The 20,232-nt window shown below is 42.4% G+C and overlaps 5 protein-coding genes across 5 annotated transcripts; 1 reads left to right on the top strand and 4 right to left on the bottom strand.

Annotated features, from left to right (window-relative positions):
* Positions 1 to 222: 222 nt before the first annotated feature.
* EAF02_002561 (uncharacterized protein) lies at positions 223 to 2,405 on the bottom strand (the record flags this gene model as incomplete). Its single annotated transcript, XM_038898609.1, has 3 exons — positions 223 to 1,602; positions 1,672 to 1,720; positions 2,347 to 2,405. 3 exons carry the CDS (start codon positions 2,403 to 2,405, stop codon positions 223 to 225), a joined length of 1,488 nt encoding a protein of 495 aa, XP_038760897.1.
* Positions 2,406 to 5,617: 3,212 nt separating this feature from the next.
* On the top strand, positions 5,618 to 8,440 carry EAF02_002560 (uncharacterized protein). Its single transcript, XM_038898608.1, has 3 exons — positions 5,618 to 6,640; positions 6,713 to 7,157; positions 7,209 to 8,440. The coding sequence occupies exons 1-3, from the start codon at positions 6,558 to 6,560 to the stop codon at positions 7,704 to 7,706; spliced, it is 1,026 nt and encodes a 341-aa protein (XP_038760896.1). The 5' UTR covers positions 5,618 to 6,557; the 3' UTR covers positions 7,707 to 8,440.
* Positions 8,441 to 13,925: 5,485 nt separating this feature from the next.
* On the bottom strand, positions 13,926 to 14,821 carry EAF02_002559 (uncharacterized protein; the record flags this gene model as incomplete). The annotated part of the gene is made up of 3 exons (XM_038898607.1): positions 13,926 to 14,320; positions 14,402 to 14,635; positions 14,725 to 14,821. 3 exons carry the CDS (start codon positions 14,819 to 14,821, stop codon positions 13,926 to 13,928), a joined length of 726 nt encoding a protein of 241 aa, XP_038760895.1.
* A 991-nt stretch (positions 14,822 to 15,812) lies between these two features.
* On the bottom strand, positions 15,813 to 17,313 carry EAF02_002558 (uncharacterized protein). The gene is made up of 3 exons (XM_038898606.1): positions 16,897 to 17,313; positions 16,683 to 16,773; positions 15,813 to 16,616 (listed from the first exon to the last, which is right to left on the bottom strand). Exons 2-3 carry the CDS (start codon positions 16,728 to 16,730, stop codon positions 16,125 to 16,127), a joined length of 540 nt encoding a protein of 179 aa, XP_038760894.1. The 5' UTR covers positions 16,731 to 16,773; positions 16,897 to 17,313; the 3' UTR covers positions 15,813 to 16,124.
* Positions 17,314 to 18,609: 1,296 nt separating this feature from the next.
* EAF02_002557 (uncharacterized protein) lies at positions 18,610 to 19,738 on the bottom strand (the record flags this gene model as incomplete). Its single annotated transcript, XM_038898605.1, has 2 exons — positions 18,610 to 19,449; positions 19,501 to 19,738. 2 exons carry the CDS (start codon positions 19,736 to 19,738, stop codon positions 19,142 to 19,144), a joined length of 546 nt encoding a protein of 181 aa, XP_038760893.1. The 3' UTR covers positions 18,610 to 19,141.
* Between the last annotated feature and the right edge of the window lie 494 nt (positions 19,739 to 20,232).

Below are 20,232 nucleotides of genomic sequence, written 5' to 3'. Positions count from 1 at the left end.
GGAGGGAGATCAGGTTCATCACTAATACCAATACATTCACATTTCATTCTTGTACTTTCCAATATGCCATTTCATACTCAACTCATTATATTCACCCTTCTCATCGTGATAGCTAGCTAGAGTATCATCAATTTGGAAGTTTACACTACTTTGTTCAAATCTGTCCACTCTCTTCACTCTCTGGTATCCTTTGGGTTGGTTATAAACTCATCAACATATCTCTTAAGTTTCCTCCTTGGCAGGTTCTGCCTTTGCATTTTCGTCTGCATGATCCGCCTTCGCTTCTGTTTCTGAGTCGGTTTCCATCTTGGTATCTTCCTCTCCTTGCACTACCTTTTCCTTGGCATCATCCGGTTTGATCTCAGGGTCTGCTTGTGGTTCAATATCCATCTCCTCTTTAACCCTCTTTTCCCCAGCTTCACTTCCAATATCGTCTTCTGCTGCTCTTTTCGATGTAGTCGATCGTTCATCGTCATCCCTAGCCTCAATTTTCATGTTCGCGTCTCCGTCTGCATCTTCACCCTCCTTTCCACTCGATCCCTCATCTTCTCCTTCCTTCCCTTTCTCCTCTTCCTTTTCCTCCGTGAAATCCGGCCTCCTTCCCACAGCAGCCTCAACATCAATCCCGCCTCCAGTCATTGGAACTTTTCCCGGTTCTTGAGGCCCCATGTCTTCCATTCCAATTTCCTCTGGACCCCGCGCATGTGGCATCTCATCGTCTTCTCCCATTCCACTTTCATCTCCTTTCCCCGTCCGTTCTTCTCTCTCGGGTTCCCTCTGTATTCTTAATTGCGATGCTGAACACCCCACTTTCTGTTCCTGACGTAATAATTCTCCTTGTGTAACTCCACCTTCTGCTCGCAATCCTTGTTCTCCAGAACTAGATGGGGATGAAGAAAGTAGCGACATCATTGCGTGAGAACCAACTGATGAAATACCGTTGACGGATACAGAAACTGTCTCAACACCACCCGGTCCATTCGGTCCATCAATCGTTTCGGTACTCTCTGTTCGCACCTCCCCACGAGGTGAACCGCCTCCGGAATTCGTGCCATTTGAACCTGTGTGTGAGAGGCTTGATTCCCGCTTATTCAACCAACTAATGGGAGTCAATAATGCACCTCCTAGTGCTTCGTCACTACCTAGTCCTCCATTCACCGGAGCGGTTCCAGTTGTCGGATTACTCCAGGTAATGCTAAGAGGGTCAACAGATGGAGGGGTTCCATTACTGAGGACAGAGGAAGAAACTCTTGGGTCTGGAACGGCAGGTGGGAGAGGGAATGAGGTGATGGGCGATGTGACATGGACGACGCGATCAAGTGCGTGGAGGTAAGAGGGAAGAGAGCGGTGGTGTTGGGTGGGATTTAGTAGGAGTTCGGAGAGGCGTTGAATCGTGTGAGGTGGGTGAGTTGGGAATTGCTTGTTCAATGTATTTTGGATATCGAGAAGTTGCTTGTAGCAGATTGGTGGAAGAGATTCTAACGACGGTTGGGAGGTAGTAAAAGGGTCTTCAGTATTGGTATCGCGTTTGGGGGAGAGTGAAGGCGAGGAGGGGCGAGGGTGTGTTGGAGGTTTGGGAATTTGAAAATCGGTGATGACAATCTAGAATCATGAATTAGCTATCGGCGCACAATATAGAGTTGCTAAAGAGGAATTCAAATCAGAGCATACCTTTTCCAATCTGGTCATCAACCTCTCAAGTAAACTCGGCCATGTCGAGCTATAACCCAAATGTCAGTAATAGCACCCATGATACTTCGCATTCCTGGCGATCGTAAGTATGCGCAAAACATACTAATCAATAGATTGGCCATGTGCGAGTGTCCCTCAATATTTCATATCATTAATCCAATATCCATTTAAGTGTTTTGCGACAAGATTGAATGTTATGTAGGTTGATTGATTTGTTAGACACTGAGATTAGTAGGCGCGTTGATAGTGATAAGTGGTCGGTTAGCGTTGAGGTGACGCGATTACGATTGGGAGTGATAAAGTCCGAGAAAATTTTGGTGGGAAGGAGCTTGGGCCGTGGGTAGAATGGAGGGGAGATGGGGGATGGAGTGAAAGCTGATCAGGTTGAATTGGAATTGGAATTGGAAGGGCAAAGTAATATGTCAACAATCAAATTGGTTATGACATGACGAGATTTGGTATGATATTGACTTTTTTTCATATACAATAAAAGGAATGAAATGATAGATGTTTTCTCTACTATCAACTCCTCCAAACCTTGTCACCTTCCCTACAAACAAACAGTTTCGAACGCTTTGAGAGAAAAAACCACTAACTTCTCCCCCTTCTCCCCCTTTTGGCGAGCCGATGGTGCTCTACCGGGCGTCGACAAACCTGTTCTCATTGCTTGCTTCTTCGATTTGAAACTCCAAAATTGGCCTTGAATGCTTCATGTGGTATATTAGGATTCATGGCAAGATGCTATTAAATTCAATGCTCCTCATTGAACTGTACAAGAGACTATACGGCAGAAGTTGAATGGGACATCGAGGAGTGCTCTGAGAGCCGCTGCCCAATATGCGAAAAATTAGTATCCCTTCGATCTGTCAAAACGGTGACCCATCAAAGTCATCTCGCCTGGCTCAAATTCAATGATCAAATGGTCCTTCAAGTTCTAACTATGGTAAATGAATCATGATTCAAACCCAAATCAGAATTCAATGTAGCAACAGTCCTCAAATTATATGCAGATTTGATAATTAATAGCTTGGTATCAAGTTGGGTGTAAATATTATCGTCCATCGCGGGGTCTAGGAGGTGATTGCAGCTCGCGTAGTAACGTGGGACTGTGAAACGATGAACCTCCCTATAGCCCGAGTGGCCATGAAACTGAGCGTCGCCTTACTAAGGAATGACGAACATTCAAACGGCCTTGTGAAATCATTCGACATAATCAGAAAACGTGGCATTGAAGTGGTGAGTGGGGCTCTTTCATCTTTCTTCAAAGATTGAAGTATGCCTTGAGCCTGCTCTAGCACAACTTTCCAAATCAGTGTCGATATTACTCGTACTTCGTATGCATGGAGCAAACCCAGGTGGGAAGGCAGGATTCTTTCATGTGGAGAACGAGAGCATAAATAGCATATGCATGCATTAGACAACATCAGAACCTTGGTTATCAACCTCTCTCGAGTCTCGAGCCCACCAGGCCTCTCCATCTTGAGCGACCGTTGCTATCAATCAGCCGTAGAACACTGCCTCACTGATCCGACCACGTGCCCACCTAGAAATTAACCTTATAAGGTATCGTTGGTCAAGTTAGCCAAAAGGTCTAGAATCCACGGTTGCATGGCAATCTTGGTACCAGCGGAACACACTTACTCACTTGCCTTTATCCAGCTCATTTGAATCACATTCGTAATAGAATTTCCATGGACAGGACCAAAAGATTCTCAAGTACTATACCTAATACGTACATATCCACTTTAAGATATATTGGTTGGTGGAACGATACACGTATGCCTGGATTTTCGCCTAGCTCCAACAATCCTCGTTCAACGAATATATAAGGCCAACCTCCCTCAAATCTGTTACTCTCTTCTTCTTTCTTTTCTCTCTATACTTACCTTGTTGAAATGGCCGTTGATCAAGCATAACGGCGTTGCGATACGAGTCCTCCATTGCACATCGGGGCGACGATATCGTTCAGTTACCTTCGGGTACCTGATCGGCGGAATTTTTGATTGCACAAACCTTCGTGGATACTTTCTTTTCATTGAGATCTTGGCTTGATGCTGGGACTTGAAGAAGAAGAAGAAGAAGAAAAAGAGTTTTGAGGAGTAGGTGTTGTGGTCATGTTTTAGAGAGGTCAACAGAAGATCTGATTCAACAACGAATAACCTCGACCAATGAATTTGATGATGTGTGATGATAATGCATCGATTGTCTCCGTGTTGTGGAAGTGTGATGTCTTGAAGCCAATGTACACCAGTGCCAAGATGAACAATGGTTTCACTCAAGAACGAGAATGATTAGATGGTATCCTGTCACCTGAGTTCTTCCACCCATTCCCATCCAAAATCAGTCTTGGAGTATCATCAGTCCGACATTTGTGATTGATGTATCAGATTAATTGTAAAGTTCATCTCTTGAGTAATAAAACGAGATCCATATAATAACGTTCGTCACAACAAGAATAAAAGTAGATGTGCAGTCTTCACGTTCGTGTTGGCTTCGCTGTCATGCACATCCAATCCTTCTCATATGCATCATGCTGCGAAACATAGATCAGATGTAAACAACGATTCGCAGAGATGGGGATGGAAATAGCAAACGACATGAACACAACAAGAATACTGTAATGATCACGTTAATCAATCCACTCTTGAAGTCTAGCTGGGTAAGGTACTAGGAGTATGCTATGCTAATGCAAGGTATGCTATGCCACCATTTTCTTACATACATACCTAGGTACATGTATTCATTCATTAATTATGCCGCAGTTTCCGAGAGTTGCCAGCCATATTTTTCATCGATCGCATATCGCTGAGCCTCACTCCATCCCACGACTGCGCCCAGTTCTCCAGGATTGAACAATGGATACACCAGCCATTCTATAGAAGCAATGATGTATGAATTGATGATGATGATGATGATGATGATGATGATGATGATGATGATGATGATGATGATGATAATGATGATAATGATGATAATGATGATAATGATGATAATGATGATAATGATGCTAATGATGATAATGATGATAATGATGCTAATGATGATAATGCTGATGATAATGATGATAATGACTCCACTGGTGAATGTTTTGGGGGCTGGTGAAGAATAGATGGATGGATGAATGGATAGCAATCTGAAATAAGTTACGATATATAGATGTAAATAAAGTAATTTCCCTGAGAATGATTTTACAATGACTAGGTACGACACGACACGACACGACACGCACACAGCATATATGATACAGCAGACACCAACAACAAATACAACCCAAGATTAATACGAAATCATCATTCCATTCAGGTTCAACGTTGCCCAGCCTTATGAAAGCTTTACCACTTTTTTCTCCGTATTGATAATATTGACCTGAGCACGGGGAGATTGTGGGTTTGTACAGAGTATGCAACGTTTTGGGTAACTAGGTTGGAAAGAATATAGCGCCAAGTCCCCTGAAAGTTCAGCGTTCTTCGTGGTTAGTAGGTGACCCCAGGCCCGGTTAAGCCCAGGTTAAGCCCATTCCACGCCCCAGTCTAAGCCCATTTTATACTGTAAATGCCGCAGCTGATACCCAGTTTAGGATGTAATAAATAAATTGCATTGTTCATTTTCGATCTCTCCTCTCCTGGACGTGCTGGTACCCCAAAAGTTAATCAACAAATAAGAAGACATAAGAAATAAGAAATAAGAAATAAGAAAATAAGAAATAAGAAATAAGAAATAAGAAATAAGAAACAATCAGGAATCAGGAATCAGGAATCGGAAGTCGGAAATCAGAAGTAAGCCAATTCAACCGTTTAAGGAAGTCCATACGGATACGATACGCTCCATGCTCGAGCCGACTACTCTAACCGGTACTCTACTCTACTCTACTCTACCCTTCCCTACTCTACCCTTTTACCTCCCGCCTCCTACCCAGTTAGTCTTTCATCCCTTCATCTCTAAACACAACAATACCTCGAGGGGGGATAAATCACGCCCATTCATTCACACCTCCTCCCTTCTATACGACGTATCCTATCCTATCACGTCTTATCTATCTCTCTCTCTCTCTCTCTCTCTATCTACCGAAATCTTTCTCCCTCTCTCTCCCTCCCTCTCCCTCTAATCTCTCCATCATTTTATACGCTCTTCCTCATCCCTCCCATCCACATCCGCATCCACATCCACCTCTCCACCCTCCAACAAATCCATCCGACCTTCCGCAAAACCTAAATTCACATTCACGAGAAGAAGAAGAAGAAAAAGGGAATCCTTCGTTATTCGACCTCCTATCGAACCTCAACCAATACCTCCTACAATTCACACTCGTTCACTCGTTCGCCCGTCCTTCGATTGATCGGCTTCCTTATACGACCTTCACTTTTTTTCATCACCCGCGATCGTTTCTAGAACCCCTACTGACTTCCAAACCCACCCGCACCTCTAAAAGATCTCAACGCCACACTCTTAACGTTTCACCATTGGGTCACACCTTATTCATACACATAACGAACCAAAACACAACAGACGGCCATTGATTCATTTTTGGCCCTATCCATCCATTTGATAGACTAGCATATCCCCAGTCTCCATCGAACATCCAATATTCTCTTCTGCTGAGACCCCCGCTCTCAGTGCATGAATTGATTCAACCTTTTCGCAAACGATCCGTCCTTTCTTTTCTTTCCACGACAGATTCAAGTCATTCGCTCCTTGGCTCCTGTTAAGGAGCCTTAAACACCGCCGAAGTGGCTTTCAGCAAAGACTCTCGAAAGTCCCTGCTTTCTCTTGGTCAGGGACCATATGAACAGGACGCTGGAGGTTATTTTCATCGTGAAGGACTCGCATCAGGACCCAACGCGATATCATCCGCAAGAAAAGAGAAGATGTATCTCCCAAATACCCCATGGACATGGGCGTTCATGATTGCCGCAACCGTACAAGCCGCTGCAGTCTTAGCAATTGAATCGTAAAGTCTTCCAACAACTGGGAAAGAACCCGTCGTCGCTCTTCGGTTTCATTCACTAATATGTATCCCTAGATATGTGTTCGCAAAATTCCAAACCAGTCTTGTCAAAGGCAAAGAACAAATAGCTCTCGATCGAACAATTCCAACCTACCTTACTCTATTCATTTTCGGTTTCCTTTATCAAGTTGTTCTAGTGTACGATTCTTTACGACTCAAAAATACAATTCAGGTTATCGGTCTTTGCATGTACAATGGCGGAATGCTAATATATGCCTCCATTCAATACGATCAAATTCAAACAGCCATTGAAGCTTTGGGCGACCTTGGTTATGTGGATGCGGACGCAAATGTCTGGCCGGATGTGCAAGGGCTTCTGGTCGCAGTTCCATGTATTATCGCTTTCTTCTCCATATTGATGTCATTCATAGCCTGGAAGCTTTACGACGAATTTGCCTGGACGATTTACAAACACATTAGCGCTGATTTGCGGATGAAGCGCAGATTCTTGACCTACCAAGTAAGTCGAACGATGTTGCTACTTCGATTCCACAAATACTAACAAATTCAGATTTACATTGCCCTGTTGAAATTCGATTTCTTCTTCTTCTTGGGATTCACAGTTCAATTTCTAGTTATCGTTACTGGTGTACAAGATTTCGAATTCGGTTTGACAATAGCCGCCGTTCCCGTTACCATCTTCATTTTATTCATGGCCGCCTTCTGGACTCGACGTGAAAATAAACCAGGAATGCTCTCAGCCATCTTCATCTTCCATTGTGGTCTGGCCTACTTCATCTTCAAACTTGCTCGAATGTACCAACCGGCCAAAGCAAAAGACTATTTGCCAGTTCGGAAAAATTTGACCAGTTTCGCCGTCATCACAATCATTCTCATTATCCTAACAATCGTAAACGCTTCGTTATGTACGGCAAACTTCAACAAAGGTCTAAAGCCGCATTTGAGAAAGCGAAAGATTGGTGGTGAAGAGGAGAAGATTGATCACATGACCGAATTACCGGATCTCAATAATTCTCACAAACAAACGAATCGAATGACAATAGATTAAACCAACAAAAAACTTGTGGATAAAAAAGCGGCATATAACTTCAAGACATCTGATTACATATTTCGGAATTGGATCAAGGTTGTTTTGGACGGACTGTATACTGGGACGACTATGACATTGGGTTTTCTTTTTCTTTCTTGTCACTTTTTCTTTATTCCCTTTTTCATTTTTTCTATGCGACTTTTATTGAGATAGTCATTTTTGAGCGAAGATATTTAAGCTTGCCTTGCCTTGGTCAATACGGCTGGCATGCAGGTAAAGGCATTCGAGGAAACGAAACCTCACTTCATACCCGGAATCGATGGATATTGGTTGGTTGGCGTTTGAAGGGGCGTACTATGTGAATTTTTGTGTTAGGAATGGCGCAAGTGTTTGCAAAGCAAGATTCAGATCGAATCGTGTGATGGTTGGATGATTGGTCTTTAGGACTATTATTCTGAATTGGATCGACTTGCTGAGCAGGAAAATCTATTTTTGACGGAGATAGAAAGAGGCAGAGAGCACAGTAGCACAGCATTCAGTAGCTTGCGATGTGATGTTTGCATATGAAAGCGCTAGCAAAGCGAAGGGAATCTTTTATGGATGTAACGGGGGAAGGAGGAAATGGGGAAGTGAATGAAAATTATGGTCTTCAATATACGTCTGACGATCTTTTGTGCTTTTTACTCTATGTGATTGCTGTCCCGGTTTTAGAAGAAAAATAGCCTGCAATTGATAGATGATGGAGTAATATCGTATTTTGCCTTTTTTCTACTTGTCCCCCGATGACAAAAGGAGGGGGGAGGTGGATCCACGTTGAGCAAGAATGAGATGATCCTCTATACCGCGTTGGGTGTGTTAATCAAGTAGGTGTGCTATTCGGCACTCCGATCCATGGTTCCTTACTCACTAGGCAAAACCCTTGCTAAACACTTACTTTGATTAGGAGAAAGATTTTTTTTGAAGTGGGGATTGTGAGTTTGGGTGAACGGGTGATGAGGATGGTTCTTGGTAGTTTTGATATTGGTCGTTAGGGAGGGAGGGGGCAATCTGATGGAGATTTGTGGAGTGAATTTGGATTTGGACTTGGACTTGGGTTTGGGGAGTTTGCTGGGTGCTTCTGGGGGGTGGAATGAGATGAGATGAATTAGTTATTGTTACGTTTTTTGTTGTCGCTTTTGGGGTGTTCAGAGGTGTGCTGTGCTGTTGTCGAGATGGAATGGTATGGTAGGTACTCGTGGTCGCATCTTTGTCATTATTTTCTTCTGATTCTGTCGTGCGAGATATGAGATTTCGTGGGGAACTTAGGGTTGGATGGGCAGTCAGTACAGTGTGAGCCTATTGACTCTATTCCTAAGTTGAACTGCTGTGCGAGTGCCACCCTTCTGGGTGTTGTAGTTTTTGATTGTGGTTTTGGAAGGGTGCGTGTGTGCGTGTGCTACATTCGCCTGTAACGAATTTTCGAGGATGCTTTTCAGTTGGCTGAGATTTAGTGGGTGGGTAATTCAATGTCTTGCTAATGGTATTCATCTGTAGTAGTGCATGGATTGGGATCGAGAATGAGGTGATGAAGAGTCGTCTAGTTGTGTTTTGCTTCTCTTTGATCTCCTCGCTTCGTGTGTTTGCCATCACCTTCCTTCCTTCCTTCTCTCGCGTTATTTTTCACCTTGCGAGGAAGTTCTCAGGGTTCTGCACTCGATTCACTCTTTGATAGCGGAGCAATTGTGAGGTATAAAAAATCTAGGATTATCCTCTATTTCGTTCCAGAGAAAGGAGCCGTAACATGAACTACAACGCTATTAAGGCGATTGGGAATTTTTGGGTGTTACCGGGGATTCCTTGGCTTGAAAATCTTAGGATCTGTCGTCGATTCTCTGTGCAGATTAGATGCAATGAGAACGAAATTCAATGTAATGACAATAGCCCAATAGAGATTGGTACATTTTTTATGTTTTGACTGTCGTCAAAGATGAAAACGGTCATTGTCAATGCCTTTGATCATCTCTTCTATGTTCAAGAATTAAATTATTTGTAAATATTTCAAGCTTTTATACAAGGGCTTGTACACAATACCATGTATCTCAAGTCAATATATCTATGCTCTATTATTCGGCTAGCGGAAACAGACGCATTTCATGACATGATTTTCTGCGCATGAGTTGTTTGCTGGGTATCTGTGATTGATAGAGGTTCTTTATAATGATGAGAAGTTTTTCATAAGAAGTTGTGGAGGTTAGTGAGTAAATATGTGAGTGTGTAGCGTTTACTTTTGGTGTTGTGAAGAAACATTCAAGTTGGTCTCGACCCCCCCTCTGCATTTCGGCGTAAGTAGGATTTAATATGGCACAAGAATGATAAACCATATTTACTTCTCTTCCTCAAACTACTCTCGGCGCAAATGTATCCAAGTCCGATACGTCCAATCATACTAAGAACTTCGTATTATCCTCGTAGCACATGGTTCAGGAATGTTGCTTTCCTGAATCAAGAGAGACTTTACGGTAGAGAAGGTTAACTTTAAGCGGTCGAGTCTTCAGGATCGGATATACAAATACAAACATCAACTGCTCCTTGATCCATTAATACAATTGACAACCTCTGCGATCGAAGAGCTTGGGGTATAGTACGCAGGATCGGCGGAAACATTTCCAGGACTTGAATTTCCAAATCGAACATTGAAAAGTACAGTTTGCTCCTGGCCTGAATCATTTTTGCTGTCGCCAATTTATCTCTTTCGTCACGATCTGAAATCACTGTTACCCCCCTCGCTTATGATTCTTGTTATCGCTAAGATGAGTCTAAGAGCAGACGTATAGTGCGGAAAAATTGCAAAGTAGATGGACATGAAGCATACAATCTATATTCATAATTTGTACTTCGGCATTCTATTGGGAGCTATCCTCCCTTAGCTCTCTCCCCTATTCTCTATCTTCTTCAGTTTAGTCATTTGGTCGTATTGAGACAAGAAGGATAATATCTACATGTTGTGCTGAAAAAATGTAGTGGTCATGGATGGAAATATTATTTAATCGTGTCAAAACTAATTTGCGACATTCATTCCTGGAAGTATGTGACTCATGTTCAAATTAAGGTCAACAAGACATTCCAAGGTTGTCGGAATTGGCTGGACCGTCACTCAGCATTTCCATATTGCTACGTCTATGTCTCTTCTGTGGGTGTACAAACATACAAATCGCCATACAAAACATGATACTACCCACTTAGATACTTAAGCAAGGCAGCAGTTTCTATTCATTCGAGCCTCTAGTGTCATGATGGCACGCAGAAGCGTGTTTAGGAGAGCTCCAACGAACATGATTGGAGAAAGAAGACGGTTTGTGCCCATAATTCTAAGAGTACAAATTCTTGGTGTATGAGAAGGAACAGGTAAATTGGTTATATTTCGATATCAAATTAGTCAAAGCGAAGCTACGGGGAGAAGCAGAGAGTAGAAAAACGGCGATGTGCTTGTTGATTGTTTCACTTCAATCACTTGTCCATAGTTTTTGGATTTCTTTCGACGAGAATCGTCACTATCACTATGATTCCACAGTTCTTGGTGTCATCTTTGCTTGCACCTTCTCCTCTTTACTGAAAAGGAGAGTTACTATAACAATTACTATTGTTCATATACTCGTGTGGCACAGATTTCAATGCAAAAGTATTTGGACTATCGAAAAGTTCAGAGTTTCAAAAAGATGATCGATTCCCGCCTAAGCGCCATATGGGACTCTGCTCAGGAATAGTAACTGTTTCGCAGCAACTTGAAAGTTGAGAGATTTTTCTTATTGACTGGCATTATTTTTTTAGCGGCGCAAAAGAGGTCGAGAGATCGAGAGGTCGAGAGTCAGTGAACAGATGCATTGGTCTATAAATCTTCGAATTCACTCACAAAATTCCTCGAATCTAATTTTGAAAAAGGATTAAGTGCTTGATATAGGCGTCGAGGCGGATTGAACTTGATTCGACTACTTATCTCGCAAACGTAGTTTCGACATTCACATTCATGAATACTTCTTTCGAAACAAACGGCGACACAGTTTGCTGTACGAAAAGAATCAGGTGTTCAGAGCTTTGAGTTTTAGATTTGATATTTTTGAGCTGCGGCAAAAATTTGTCACTGTTTGTTTCGTTCGACGTTTGTTACTTCTCTCATATCTCAGCATCTCCTGTTATGAGTATGTCCTTAGATACAGTTATATAATACTAATGAAGCATCCACCCAGTTACGGCTTGGCATTGGCAAGTCTAACACGAATCGCTCCTATTGAAGACATCCCAGTATGACGGTATTAACTTGGTCTTGGGTTCAATATGAAGACCTAGACCACTGGATATCATATTGAACTTGAGCTTCTTGGAAATAGGGGACACTTTACGATGAATAGATGCTATTGCATTAGTTAGTAAAAGAGGTAGGAATGGCTAAAGAGAAGTATTAGTAAATAGGTAATCTTGTCTTGTGCTCAGAGCGTTGAATTTCAATGGGCGTCCAGTCACAAGTGTGTGAGATATGATATTCAGTTCTTTCGCCCCAATACCTGCAAAACTAAGAAGCAACTGTACAAGCGTCGGGCCAGAGTGTGTCATTTGCCACTGCAGAGTAATACATGTATATGAGTAATGTAGATTCAAGCTACTCACCAGCAAACGAGAGGTGAGTCGGAATTCTTAAGTATTAAGAAGTCCAGCTGAACATCAACAGTCAAAGGTTCACTTGATCGAGGTATTCTATTGTCAGGAGATCATCATTCGTTGATTGGATGTTCCATTTTCATTATCACGTAATTGTTGTCACTACATCCTGCTCCATGGAGTGTCGTATACCAATTATTGTTGCCATCTATCTCTAGTCCTATCTATCTTATTCAATACAACACTCTGACAATTAATACACCCGTTTCATTCCAAATCATCTCTTTCCACTTATTCAAGCTTTCACTATAACATAAATCGTATCAAGAAGCTTCAGTTTCCTGCGGAGCAGACGCAACGCGGCAGGGTATTTGGAATAATGTCTCTGAAGCTTGTATGAACTAAAGATCTTTGTGAGAGAGGCTTCTTCTGCAAAATTCTTCTCTAACAGAGACCCTATGTTGATTGAATTATGTCAGGAGAGCCAAGGTATAAGTTCGTCCGCAGCGCTCTTGCGACGAAACATCTGGCTGATATTAATGTTCGCTTTTCAGCACACATTCTGCTAATCTTGTTTGGCTCGTTGTTTTAGAAACTTGTGTATAACTATACTCCATTAGAATTATACAACTATATCTCCCACGGGTGCCCCAATTACCTCATTCAAAAGTGTGACTTTCGTCAAGATGAAGCTTTCGCGTTCTGTTCGACATGAAAATGGTACTCTATCTGGGTCTTGTGATCCATTTCTCGTCAGAGAGCCGAGAAGATGTGATCTCAACTTACATGTGTGTATACCAAATTGATCAGACGCTTGTAGCAGGACTAATGTTAACGAATCCGCCCACTCTAGCTTCAATGGCGAAGTAACCCATTGAAACTACACTCAGCAGTAGATGACCAATAATGAACGAATATGAGATCATCTATAATTTATAGGTAGACAGGCTTGGAACAAGTCCCCTCGAAACCCGAAAACCAGCCAAGAAATTGCCGAGCACGTCATGGGTATTCCTTGTACCTCGGGATTTTTGAGGAATATAGGATTTATCAGTAAAGCAGTGTATGTGATGATGACCCGAAACAAATAGATTTCAGGTTGCTATCATTCTTCTATATGCTGATTTGCAGTGATCTTGAATGGATTTTAGCAGTTCGAGGAGAGTGACAAATTAATATAATGCTCCCATCACCTACTTTGTGATTTGAATTTAAGCAGCGGACCAATCCACATGGCAAAAGCCACAAATCGCTGATTCTTCTTTCTCTGAAAGACAGATATATATGACAATGGATTAAATAACTTTATCACCGTGTGGTCGTTTTTTACAGAAGTGATTATTTGAAGAAATAACCTATTTCTTGCCGCTTGAGTTTTAGATGTCGATGTGGAGAAAGGAGGGCAATGACCCGAGACTGTTTAAAGAGACATATCATATTCACAAAGAACAAATATATGTGATTGTTTCACATTGATAGAATAGCGCGTAAGTATATGTGTGAAAGCCTCGCATTCGTCTAAATTATTTTACAGTCCGTTCCCATTCGCTCGCATTAAACCCCAGATTCCATTTCGCCCATCAATCTTTCCCTACAATAATAAATCTAAGCACTCTTGCCCTCCTTTCTCAACTGCGCCAAAATGGCCTCTCCTACTCCGCTAGCACTTGCAGGATTCTGTCCTGTGATAATCTTTCCTCCATTTGCCAGTGCAATGTGTGGCGCCCAGTCATCTGACGCCTTTTCGAATTTGCCATTGCTAGCTTCGCCTAAAGCCGTTTCTAGCTCAAAAGGCATGTTTGAAAGACCTATGTATGCTTCCTCCTCGGTATTTGAGAATCCAGTCACCGGGGCGTTTTCAAGCAAAAATTTGCCGGAAGGAAGTTTGGCATATGCAAGGGCTGCAGGGCCGTGACAGACAGCTGCGATAATGCGATCCTTGGAGTGGAATTCAGAAATGATTTTGTGAGATGTTTCGTTGTGTGCAAGATCCCACATTGCTATATATGTTTTAGTAAATTGTGTGCATAGTTTGTGACGTCACTCCATAATTGGCAGAGCGAAAACGGGGGAGTACTTACGACCATGACCACCAGCATAGAAAATAGCATCAAACTCCGAAGCTTTGCCTACGAAGTCCGAAAGGGGTGCAGTATTCTTCCATAGAGATTCTTCATTCTTCAAGAAATTGACAGAGACATCATCCTTGGAAGCTTCAACAGATGCGGGGTCTAAAGGCGCAGCACCACCACTGACAGAGGCGACAGTGATTTGAGCATGAGGAGAGAGAATGTCATATGGGTGAGCAAACTCGGCTGGAAAAGAGGAGAAGTGTTAGCTATATGGTTGTAGAGAGAAGAAAAGATATGGGGTAGATGATATTATGTGGAAGGTGAAGGGAGACGAACAAGATACCAGCCAGTAGGCTTTCCAGTGTTGCCCATCTTATCATGGGAGGTAAGGACGAAGAGAACCTTTGGTTGTTGGGTTTGACAAGACATTTTGCTGTGTATGGTAGATTGAAGTTGGTTGGTAAGTTGTTTGTTCTGGCGTGAGAAGAGTCAAGATATGATTGCAATGAAGATGATGTTATTTGAGTATGAGGATTTCTCCATTTCGAAGAGATTCACTCCTCTTTATACAACTTCCCCTCACGAATTCATTTGATTCACTTGTACCAACTCGTGTGACATGACGTGCCAAAGTTTCGGCGATAAAGGCCACCCGCAGTACCTACAACAAAACCAACAGGTTGGGCTCCTGATTCAATAGATCAAGCTGCACACAATTGCATCCCAAAACGCACATCGCAAAGGTCAATCAACCAAACTGTTGGAGATGACGTGAAACTCTTATCCCTTCTTGGCACCCACATCCGATAATTGGTTAGAAGCTCTATCAAATAGGCTCAATTACCCCTCATTGGCATCAGTGAGAGCCAATCAAATCATCTCCTGGACTCCGGAGTTGACGCTAGACCCACATGATTTATCATATCAATCTAAGCAGCTCGAACCTTAAAATCCGACATGCAAGTCTGAGAAGTAGCTACCTAGTAGTATTGCTTGCTTGCTTGCTTACTTAACCATTTAAACTCCGAATGCTGCTGGATGGCAGAGCGGTGATAATACCTCTGCTTAGGACTTGTGAGACATTGAGCATTCGAGTATTCGATAATTCGAGAATTCGAATGAACGAGAAAGTGGGATTGGTAAAGCACCATATGTCATCTTTCCGAGGGAGCTTCTGGATGCTTCCGACAGTTCTGTCTCGAAATAGAATGCACCCAGTATCTAATCCATACCACACATATATCTTGGGATCGTCTATTCTCGGCAGATCTATGCTGTCATTCAAACTACGATGGCACGCAGATAACCCCGAACGTCAAGGACTATAACGTCTCATTACCCGGCAGGCAAACGTATCACGATATCGAATTTTGCACGCTGTGGTCCGTCTCCCAGCGAGTAAAGTGTAATGGGTTAAATCTGTATGTGGTGTAAGCATTTCACCTGGGAGCACAAAATGCAATCATCGCTCTCGCTATTCCCTAGAGAGAATTATGTACGAAGTGTATCCATACTCTCATTTAAATAAACCCCGAAAGAGCATTTTTGATTTGTAGGTGGAGAATCCAGAATGTAACCTTATTAATGTACGACGGTTATGTAGCTTCATTTCCCTTCATTCCATCATTCATTTTCCACATTCCGATCAATTTGAGAGAAATGCCATCGCCTTATTTACCATTCCACCGACAATCGCGTCTCATTACTTCCTATTCCCATCCCTCTATGTTTCCTAGTTGTTTATCTTCTCGTTGGTTACTTCCTTGGCCTCTGCCTTCTTGGCTGATAGAAATTGACTCAGCCATTGAAAGGCCTCACTTGATACGATCAATCCTGTGCTGACGACTGCCTTTCCGTAGCCGAAATAACCCTGATCTTCCGTCTTCTTGACCTCGCTGTTGTATTTTCCCAACACATACTCCTTTCCCTCGTTACTTTTTGTTATCGGATAGAACACAAAGTATTTTCCATCACTATAGAGTTCGCCTGTAGGTTTCTTGACGGCAGGAAATTTCGATTCAATGGTGGACAGGGTAGAGTCGCCAAGCTCATCGGCTTTCGCGACGTAAGGAGATACATATTGGTAGGGTTTTTGGAGGTATGGAATGATTGGTTTGCCAAACTTCTCGTAAGAGGTTGCGGTCAGGTCGATGGATCTTTGGCCATAGGGGTTAGACTTGAAGGTAGAGATGGAGTCGTGGATGAGAGGGTAAGATGTGAGATGCTGAATTTTTCATAAACGTCAGTATCATGGCTTGAAACGAACTCATGATTTGGTGGGATAACTCACATCGAGGAAGACGGATGAGGGAGTCTCGCCGTTTACTTGAGGTGCCATTCTTTCTCAGACGTGTAGGACAAACGTGGTATTATATGTGACTCTTGATGGGTACGATGTTAGCTGGGTCCTGGATTCTATGCCACCATGATATCGCTTGTTCTAGATCAGAGCTTTATGGTCGTGCCTTGCAGAAGGCGGCAATGGCAAGCAGGAGTATACATACTAGTTGCTTGGTATCTGACAATTCGTTCCTGGATGGAAATATGACTAGTATGAACCTTTGAGTGAGATGGGTGCGAGATGGTGGTCAGAAGATTGAAAGTAAGTTGTTGGTCAATGAAAGATGTGTGGTGTCTAAGGTTAATAAGTGATGGAGGAGCAAGAACTATGGGTAAAGTTTAATGCGCCACCAGTCTGGATTTTTTCCAAGAGAAGTTGATACAATAATAACAAGATGAGATATGTGAATTTGCATGTGCTCAACGCATTCCCTGATCTGATTGCAAACGGGTTTTAACCCGGTCTATTTGAGGATTGATTGGATATATTCAGCCCAGGGGCTAAATAAGCTATTGGGATTGGCATATGATAGAGTTTTTTGTTTTTCTTTTCTTTTCTTTTCTTTTCTTTTCTTTTCGTTCCTTTCTTTGTTTCTCTTTCTCTTTTAGGGGAGGGTGGATGACGGTGCAGAAGATGTTGTCAAGTGGATTGAACTGGATTGGACTGGGTTGGCTTGGATTGGATTGGATTGGATTGGACTGAATTGGATTGGATTGATTGATAGAAAGTCAGAAAGCGATAGTGGAATGATGAATGGTGTGGCTCGGGTGGCCCGTGTGAATTAGGTAAACTTGTTTAATCCAATGCCAAGAAGCATGTGAAAGTGTAATTCCATCAGTACGTACCTGGACTCCTCGATCGTACCCGTACCTAGTAGATCAAGATCAAAAGCTATGTAATCTCTGACCTACCTACTCGTAGTGCAACATTCCTCAATTTGATATTATAAAGGGGAAGGAGGCTACGAGAGAGGTCTCCTTCATGACCGGCCTAGGTATCAATGGCTTGATGTTGTGTATTTTGCTTGAACACGGTCAACTTTACCTGAGAGACAGCCATGTGAAGAAGTAGTCATTCTTAAATGTCTTATCTCTCTTATCGCCCGCTAAAAGTTTCCCATCGAGTCTATCTTTTCTTTTGACCAATACGGCACACATGTAGGATGATCTTAAGTGTGTGAATCTCTTCCGTTCTTATGAATACCAGATACCAATGACGAACCCGCTTTGCCATACATATATCATATATCGTATATCAATTACCATATGTCATATATCAGAAACTCTTGCAAGATACGCTCATGAGATTCGACCTAGATGGTGCTTCTTCTTTATCAAACCTCCACCTCTCTCCTGGAGGACACCAGGTACATCTGCGAGACCTTTGATGTGTAAGGACCAACATGAAATCTAAACCCTACGCGGATCATCTTAAAGACCCAAGGATTATGTATGATTTCTACTCTGTAGGAAATATCATGTACATTGAACCCTTGATCTCCTGCCTATTTGTATCATACGATATACATCAGTGCCAACTAGATGTGGCTGGGTATACATGATGATACACCACCCCTTTGTATTTTGTTTCAATATTGTGCGTCCTATCCCAATTGAAGCCGAGCTTCGTATCGCTGGATGGAAGGATCCGTCTTACGCATGGCGAAACTTAACTTGGACCAACTACGCTATGAAGTTTTGACATGTGAAGCTGTGCTTACACTATGGGAGGAAGATAGATGACTTGAGTCTAGACTGCAGGAATGACTACACACATGCATCACTAGGGAGTTCTTGTATATTTAGTAACCAATATTACGACTTTTTCTACGTTGATTACTCGTAGATCTAGAATGAATCAGGTCACCGGCTTTAGACATTCTCTTTAGCCTCTAATGAAATATTCGACGTCGAATCATATAGCTCTTCCGGGTACATATATCTTTGTATAGAAAAGCTAAAATTGTTAGAAGAGAGTTAAAGACTCGGCTGGGCCAGCTCTGCGTTGGGAAAAGAGCTTGTATCTTTGCATCGATACATAGCACTCGCTTTTCCTAACAAAGAGACAAGTTGAACTCTCTGAACACCTCTTTTCCACAGTCTCTTACGTACTCTCAATCACATCATACCGCCGAGACCGAATGATTCAACCAATGCATTGCCACGTCTGATATGACTGACACTACAGGTCTCAATTAGCGATTTCGGAAAGCTCTGTTCTCTTATGGTCACCGCCGTGGTGCCGACTTCCTCCAGATTCAGCAACATTATCATTTTGCAATTTTGTGAAATAGACGTATCCTGCTATAACCGGAGTGCTTCATTGCTCTAATATTCTTGCAAGAGTTGCAAACGACTGATCGTATCATTATTCCACCACGCCTTCAAACTCAACGCGCTGGCTACAATCTACGTATCCCTCATCGTTTTAATCTTTTTTCGTGCTTCCTCATTAGCTGGCATGGATCGTTTTCTTGGAATATCGTCATTTGCAGCTAGCGTCGGCTCGGCATCCATTTCAGATCCATCTTTGACAACCGGCTCGGTATCCCACTGCTGGGCCGCCACAGAAACGGAACCTGCTACACGGCCGGTAACTTGTGCTCTTTTGCTCGTGGCTCGGAATGAGCATATCGCATGTCTATTTAGCGCCATATAGTATTCTGACTCTTCTTCTGTGTGGTTTGATGAGCGCCAAGGTCGAGGTTCTCCGGGAACTGTAGCTTGATCAGTATCAAAGTGAATGATGAGCCCAAGACTCTACATACATAAATGTATCCAAGCCCAACTTTCGACCAACCAGGGTTGATCGGGGCATGCGATATCACAAAAACATAGATCATAACCTTCCCCGGGATATCTTTCCTGGTATCTTTCCTGCATCTCTTTCAAGACATTGTTGACTTCTTCATCTGTGTAGCCGTGTTGTGAGCTTGTTGCTTTGGCCAGAATCTCATCGTAAATGCTTTCGTATGATAGTCTCATCATTCCTTGGTTGTTTTGCATCATGGCAATATGCTCAAAATATAGAGAATCCGAGTTGTGACAAACAACAGTGTTTTGACGTGGAACTTCAAGTTGTGTGGTGTGTATGTATTTGAGGAAAAGAAGGAGTCAAGTGGCAGATAAATGAACGTGGAATTTTCAAAAGTGAGGAAGCTGAGGATGATTGTCATTCACTGGATGAATTCAAGATGAAGTACAGCACTTATGTTCAATTGTGCTGTATGTATCTAGTGCTGTATTGTTCTATCATATCAATCGATGGCTTTGCGATTCAAAGCTTTGAATCCATTCTAGAGATAGGTATCTTGTCTTCGCTCAGAATCAGAACTACACACCTCGTCAAAACATACATAGTAAGTAAGGCAAAGTATCTCGCCATGTTGCCTACATCAAATGACCTACTGATACTAATAAATTGGGTGGCCTTGATAATCTCTCCATTTCATCCTGCTTCCAGCTGCAAACACCAACGTTGTAAATCACAATACCTTTCA

The sequence above is a fragment of the Botrytis sinoallii genome (assembly GCF_014898435.1).
Source record: "Botrytis sinoallii strain Bc 23 chromosome Unknown BSIN_004, whole genome shotgun sequence".
In the NCBI taxonomy this organism is placed as follows: domain Eukaryota; kingdom Fungi; phylum Ascomycota; class Leotiomycetes; order Helotiales; family Sclerotiniaceae; genus Botrytis; species Botrytis sinoallii.
The sequence above is the reverse complement of the archived record's forward strand: the minus strand, read 5'-3'. Positions and strand labels throughout refer to the sequence as shown.